Source organism: Neolamprologus multifasciatus, chromosome 14 (genome assembly GCF_963576455.1).
Source record: "Neolamprologus multifasciatus chromosome 14, fNeoMul1.2, whole genome shotgun sequence".
Lineage (NCBI taxonomy): Eukaryota > Metazoa > Chordata > Actinopteri > Cichliformes > Cichlidae > Neolamprologus > Neolamprologus multifasciatus.
In genome coordinates, this window is record NC_140452.1 from 6718764 (window position 1) to 6726066 (window position 7303).

At 39.2% G+C, this 7303-nt stretch overlaps 1 protein-coding gene across 2 annotated transcripts; it reads right to left on the reverse strand.

Annotated features, from left to right (window-relative positions):
- Positions 1–3002: 3002 nt before the first annotated feature.
- Positions 3003–5462, reverse strand: LOC146503370 (uncharacterized). Of its 2 annotated transcripts, XM_085184076.1 has the most exons (3): positions 5002–5456; positions 4758–4864; positions 3003–3577 (listed from the first exon to the last, which is right to left on the reverse strand). In XM_085184076.1, the coding sequence occupies exons 1-3, from the start codon at positions 5141–5143 to the stop codon at positions 3563–3565; spliced, it is 264 nt and encodes an 87-aa protein (XP_085040202.1). In that variant the 5' UTR covers positions 5144–5456; the 3' UTR covers positions 3003–3562. The 2 variants fall into 2 exon arrangements, with proteins under 2 accessions (XP_085040202.1, XP_085040201.1); XM_085184075.1 differs by having other exon boundaries at positions 3003–4864; positions 5002–5462.
- Positions 5463–7303: the final 1841 nt, after the last annotated feature.

A 7303-nucleotide genomic window follows, 5' to 3' on the forward strand; every position in this document is an offset into this window, starting at 1 on the left:
TCCAGTCTCTGGAATGCTTGTGTGTGTTAGTGCTTGGGGCACTGCACGGTGTATGCACAAAAGCACATGTGCATAGGCACACTGCCACGTGCAAATAATATGTTAGGAGAATCATAAGTGAGAAAGTGTTTCAGGTAGGAAATCACATCTTGTTATTGCTCACTTGATTCAAAAGGAGCTCTTATTGTGAAGTGCCCTCTTGCTGTGCTCTTGTTTTTAATGGCTGCTGATAGCCACCCGTTTTGAGTTCAAACTGGTTGAGTTTTCCCTGAAGTTTTTATATGGCTCTTTACTTTTTCATGCATTAGTATAAAAGAAAAGAATTCATAAGATCACACGGGCACGGGAACAATTCACTGTCGCTAGTGGTTTTCATTTAATACATAAATTAACATATAAAATTCTTCACATTAGTGAGTGCAGATATATCAAAAGAAAATGTTTAATGCCTAAAAATATTGTCAAGAATTTAAGAATTAATTTTTTTTTTAAAAAAGACATATGTGTATTAGTTTGCCTCAAGAACTCAGCATAGACAATGTGTAAATACAGTTCAAAATATTTGAAAAAAGGACATGATAAAACCTTAAAAAAATATTTTTTGCATCAACAACCTTAAGGCTTCACATTAGTATCTGTGCTCACTTCATAATTAATATAAAACAGTGACCTCCTGTGGTTGTTTAGTAAATCTGTTTTTTTTAAATATCTTTTTCTTTGTTTATTTATTATTATTTGTTTTTTAGCTGAGTCCATTTGGATAGATAGCTGCAAAAGTTTAAAAGTTTAATCCAATGAGGATTACTGATCACAACTTTCCACACTGGATCTTGTTTCTCTTTCACAGGTGAAACTGCATGTTGTAGCTCGCTCTAATCGACCCTTGAGCTGACAGCTAGGCATCCACTTCAGTTATCTGAAGACAGCCACATATGCTTTTTCCCCCTCTCCCTTTCATGTTTCAACCATGTCTACTCTAGTGTGTTCTGCCATTAAACTAACCATTGATCTTTTAGCAGATGACAGGTGAAAGATCAGTTCCATTAATTTTACATTTTGTCTCACTAAGTGGACGACACATTTCTTATTAACTGCTTCAAGACACTGGCACGCAGGTCACAGCACTTAATTGGTTCAGCTGATGAAACACTATTATCTGTCACAATCAGAGTTCAACATGCATCACTTTGTAGGGCTTTCTGGGAATGCAGTCTTTCCATTTTGCTGGTTTGCTGATTTAAATCAGACAATTAAAACATGATGTGCATTCTTTCGACCTCCGTCTTTAATTATCAAGAAAAACCATCAGTTCTACTTTAATCTCTTGTCTTGGCTGGTCATGGTGCTTATGTTAAGGCAGTGCTTTTATACATTTGGCTTGTTCACTATGTATCAACTCCACAACAAGATTTGACTTAAATTTAACTCTCATTTTCTGTGTTTATTTTAAAAAGCTATTGATTTCTTAACTACAGCTGAATTTGGCCCACAGCTACTGTTAAAACAAATGCATTTATTCCCCATGAGTCATTCAAGAGCATTAGATCCACATACAGGTTACTTTTTCCCATCCCAAAATAAGTTTAAGACCAAAGCGGACCTGGCTTTGTCCCAGGTGGTGGTGGTATCAAACAGCCTCTGTTAGGCCAGGTGGTTCCAGGGCTATATATAGGAGAACTGCAGCCGTATTGCCAGCATCATTAGTGGTGTTAATTTTACTGCTAAAATCAGACTAAAGCCTAAAATAGACTCTTACATCCCTATAACGTTACAATTACAGGTATTATTGGAAACAATAAGCAATATTATTGCTGTTGCCTTCCATTACTTACAGTAAGGTTTGACAGGGATGATGCATCTTATTAGAATGATCTCAGTTTTGCGTTCCACTCATGCATGTTTTATGTTTTTCTACTAAACAAGGGCAAAACAACAAGGTGATAATTGTGTAATGTCAAGTGTAGACACATAGAATTAATGTACCACACCTGGAAGACATGTTTTTGTACAGCACCATGTGGTGTACCTGTAAAGTGATCTATTAGTGGGAAGGCATGCCAAAGTGAGGCTGGCTGCAAGTTTTGTGAAGAATGCGTATCTCAATGTGGGGTGGTGTAAGGCAGGTTTGCTGTGAAGTGAGCACAGTGGGTGCGTTAACAGCATAAAGCATGATTATTCTGCAAAATATCTGTTACGAGCAACCTGACGCTATTAAATTACTACAAAGCATTGTATGCGTGTTTAATGAAAGGTTATATGTGTATAAGTAGGATGCAGAGTAATTGCATGTGTTTGCATGTTTGTCAGCATGAAGATGTGTGTGCGAGTCACTATAATTTACATGTGTTTCTGCTATTACGGTTGTGGTACACAAAGTTTCCATCTCAACCTCATTACCCTTTAGACTGATGTTTGCATCTGGTGCACATATTGAACATGACACTCAATGTACAGGATTATTTGGCCTGTTCCCGATTATAAGGCTTACACCTCTTGCTTACTGGAAAGTGGATGTGACACAACTTGCAGTAAAAAACCAGACAGTGTAATACCCTCTTATTAAATGCAGTCTTTAAAATGCCTCTTTAAGCTGACAGCGCCATTGCAGAGTTTGGTAATTTTAACTTATGAGCTAAGATGTTTGATCGCTCGTAGCTGAAGTCCAAATACTGGCTTCAAACATTTCCTGACGTGCTACAGTAAATTCAGCCTGAATTCAGTAGTGTGCAACAGGTGCTTACATTTCTTAGAACAAATTATGAGCAAAAACTACTCCTCGGATGTCTAATCTCTCAAGAGTTATGGTTTCACAGAAATTGAGAGTGCGGGACTGCTAAAAAAAAAAGAGAGACTTGTGGTAGCCATGGTAACAATATTGCTAGTCCTAAGACTAAGAAAGAATTTTGATGCACAGCTGTATGACAGGAATATACAGAGAGGGCTCACGTGCACATGCACACACAGGCAACTTTTTGGAACAAAAAGAAAACAAAAAAAGAACTTGGCATGTCCCAGTAATGTGGCTATGTGACACTGACAATACAGTATATTCCTGTTTGTTTGTTTTTTGGTTTTGTTTTGTTTTTTTAACATGAAGCATTATTCTTTTTAGAGTTAAAATGGTTTACAAAGTGAAGTTCAGCAGCCTAAATATGCAAATGTTTCACATTTAACACTATCTGACAAAAAACAGCTGGTGTTCTCAATAGGATATCTACTTGATTGTGGAGTTAATGGATTTCAATCCATGATGCCTGAAAGTGTTTTAATTCATGTTGTAGAGATTACAGTATAATATAAATAGTGCAATTGAATGGGAGATAATTGCAGAAATGTGTTTATTTGAAAAAAATATATATATGACAGGACAGAGAATTATTCATGTGAAAATTATTATCAAACAATCACAGTAGGGAACCGTTCCCTAATTTCATACAAACATTTTCTTTTCTGTCCAGACTGTATCTGATAGAAAATTAATATCGAAGCGTACAGATGATCGTTTCTTCCCCGTGTCCTCTGGAAGGAGAAGTTATTTTCTGTGATGAATTGAATTTCTTCCTCACATACCACTTTTCTGCCAAACAAAGAAAATCAAAATGCATTAGTAAAACAAACACACAGGATGTCTGTGAAGGTTCTCAGTCATCCAGGTCATCGTAGTCAAAGGAGCTTGCAAAGAAAAGCGTCTGGACTTCTTTGAGTTGCTTGAAGACATTTCACCTCTAATCCGAGGAACTTCTTCAGTTCTAAGGTCAAATGGCGAAGAGTCCCAGATTTAAACCCAGTGGGAGTTTCACCCCAAAGAGGGACAAAGGACCACTGTGTACGACCATCTTTGAACAGAGGCGGTGGTTTACGACACCAACTGTCTGCCATCTATAATCCAGTTTTGAGATTCCTTCCCAGACGCCTTAACGCCCACTCACACCCTGGGCCATCTGATCTCAGGAAATCACATGATAAGGTGGGGCCAGGTTTCACAACGAGCTCACCCGAAACCCTGGCTGATTGTGACCCACACCTGCTTTCACACCTTGGCTCATGTGATTAGGTAGAGGATCATCAGGGGGTCCTTTTGTCCCTCTTTGGGGGGGAAACTCCCACTGGGTTTAAATCTGGGACTCTCCACCATTTGACCTTAGAACTGAAGAAGCTTCTCGGATGAGAGGTGAAACGTCTTCAAGCAATTCAAAGAAGTCCAGACGCTTTTCTTTCCAAGCTCCTTAGACAACACACAGGATGAGAATTCAGGCTGGCTTGTAGGTTTTGAAACATAATCTCTATTCACTATTTTTCTTTGAGGTACTTTTCCTCTTGTGTATACACGTCATCTTGATCTGATGAAATGTGAAATATTAAGTGGTTGCCAAGGATAAAATATTTCACCCAGACAGAGCCATCCGTGTCTGTCTTAAATTTTCTAAATTTTAAGTCCATCCAACCATTTCTGTTTTTAACTGAAACCATGACCTTGTGGTGGCGCGAAAAGGGATAATCAGGGGATCAGCTAAGTCACAGCAAATCATTGTCTTGGGGCTTCCAGGTCTATGCAAAGCCCCATGGTAACCTATCAAATATTTTTTGAGATAGTTCAGTCTGAGTCAGAGTGGTGGGCTGAAAGTCACACTGACTGACAAGCCACTGGCATTCACAACTTATTCAAAAGTATTCACATTTAAAAACATCTATAAATACATACAATATTGCTGTATTACATTTAAGCATGTCATACATTTTAAAGAGAAATCAGATACCCAAGCAAAAATGAAGACGAAGTAGACAACAGCTATGCAACCGACAATCCATCCTACGATCAACAGAACAGGGAATAGTTTGTAGGATGAATCTGTTGGACCCACAACTAGAGACAAATAGAGAAACAATATCAATGTGATGGTTGATGGGTGGTTGAGGAAAAATTTATTAAACAGAGCCCGCCCCCACCCCCCACCCACCCAATGTTGTGTCTCAGTTCTGGGTAGTACGTGTGTGTCTTACCTCGCCTGGACATGGCACTTCTCTCTGTTCTAATCGTTTTGTTGTGATGTGTGCAAAACCAGCCTCCTTGCTGTGAGGGCTTGATGTTGGCATCCGGCAGAGCAGGGTGAAACAAATCTGGTGGAGTTGGAATACAATCCATCTTTAGCCCTTCTTCAGTCCCATTTGATTTTAGCCTGTTCTCCTCTACCCAACATTCACAATACACTTTATATTACCGACAGAACATTTAAATTTTCCTTTATTTTTATTTATTTATTTTTTTGGAAGTGATGCAGTGGCTGTCACATTGTTTTCTCTATGGACCAAGTCCCAGCTGTGGCGGGCCCTGGGCTTCTCCTCTCTTATCCTCCCGGGAGAAACTGTTACAGCTGAGGCTGGCAATGTTGTCTCTAGAGTGTATTCTGACTCTCCAGCAGCTCAATACTCTGGGTCAATATTAGAGCAATGCGAGATAAAATGCATTTTTCTGAACGGTTTCTTTTGTGGATTTTGACCTGTCTGTTTTTTTTCTACACAGATTAGCCAAAACACACAAGAAACTGATTATTAATATTTAAATATTAAAATTAATTTAATTCTGACAAACCGTGTGTAAATATTATTTTTTTTTAAAAAAAGGTTTGGAGTGTGCAGGACTATTTCTTGACCAGGAGCTGTAGCTCCCCAGAGTCTGGGCAGGTTACTTGTCAGTAAAACCACAGTCAGTCATTTCCACACTTTGTGTTTTCTGCACAATAATCACATTGGATGCAAATCGCCAACTGATGTGGAAACAGATTTTGCTTTGTACGTTGATAGAAATAGGCGTGTCGATGAGAGAAGGAGAGAGGAGTGGAGGAGAGGAGCAGTAATTACTGGAGACCTTTTAAGAACCAACAAAGGATGAAGGAGGAGAGCAGAGGAAAAGTGAGATCATGTGCCCTGGAAATCAGAGGGCACAGGAACATTCAGAGGAAGGGAAGAAAACGAGAACGCAAAAGAGACGGCACTCATGGTGTAATTGGATGAGCACTTGCAACTGACAGGCTGTCCTTCTGAAAATGACAGCTCTTTTTCTCTGGCTAAGCCCTTTCATTGTTAATACCCCTCTAGTCCCCCCTTCTAATTGTAGATTCAGCACCCTCACCTGCTAACATATGGCCCAGAGTCTGTATGCTGAGATCTGAAAAGTATGAGGTTAGGCTGATTGCAAGATTACATGAAAGTGCCCAACGTCTGCTGTCAGTGCAAAGTGTGGGTGTTGATGAAATTGGCACAGCTGTTTCCAATGATTTTACACCATTCCTGCAACAACTTACTTTGAGGTGAAATGTAAATATAGCATCTATATTTTAAAACCTCTTTCCCTGGTGATCTGAATGTGCACACCTGGGTGTTACGCCATTCCTGTGTTAACTCCAAATTAGCCTGTAATTTCTTTCTCCTCCTGCTAAGCTTAGATCAGACTTCCCATCCTTGCTGCAGTGATTCTAATATATTAGCTACATTGTTTTCCTCCTCTTTCCTTTTGTGTGACAAAAATTACTTGAAACCACTGTTGCTCAAAGTAACTGTTCATTTGTATTGTTGATTTGTGATTAGAGGATTTATGTGAAGTATTTTCATGCGCATATCTGTTGTACTAACTAATCAACTTTGGATATTCTTTGAATTTCTCTTACTGCACTTTTTTCTATCAAATATGCATTTCAGCTCCATGGCTGCTTTGCTGACAATAACCTTTATGGAGAGAAGTAGGAACTCTTGCCAGTGGTAAAATATATTCCAGGTAGTGTTTATCAGGTAGGTAGGTTATTGATTGATGGCCTCATCTGTGTTCATATGGGAGCAGCACAGCCTGAGCTGGAATTTCAGACTGAGAAAGCTAGTGCTTCCCCTAAAACGTTGGACTTTAAAGGATGTAATGTTTTCTTTTCCTTAACATTAGCTAACTAAGCATTTTTCATTGTATGGCTTTATTTCTGATGTTGATCTTTCTTGGTGTTATTTTCCTGTGTGACTCATGTAGCAGTTTTAACCAGTCAGCTTGTCAACACCTTGGGGATATGACCTTCGCAGTGGAGGAAATGAACAGTAACTCAGGCCTCCTGTTCAGCGTCACCCTTGACTGTCTGAAAGCTGAGAGTTGCCTAGCAAAGGGCACCACTCTGTTAGCAGCCATGTCTATGGTAACTAGAGATTAAGTTCATGCGCCAAACGTTCCACTGTAGAAGTGATGAAAGGTCTAACAATCATGCTTCCAAGTTTGCAGATAGACACAAGCCCCTGGATAATGTCCACATGGGTCAGAGCAACACTT

Excerpts from the sequence above, each read along its gene's own strand:
- LOC146503370 (XM_085184075.1), bottom strand. The coding sequence starts at position 5,143 with ATGGATTGTATTCCAACTCCACCAGATTTGTTTCACCCTGCTCTGCCG. Across the intron at positions 4,865-5,001 it reads AAGTGCCATGTCCAGGCGAG|TTGTGGGTCCAACAGATTCA; the intron begins GTAAGACACACA and ends ATTTGTCTCTAG.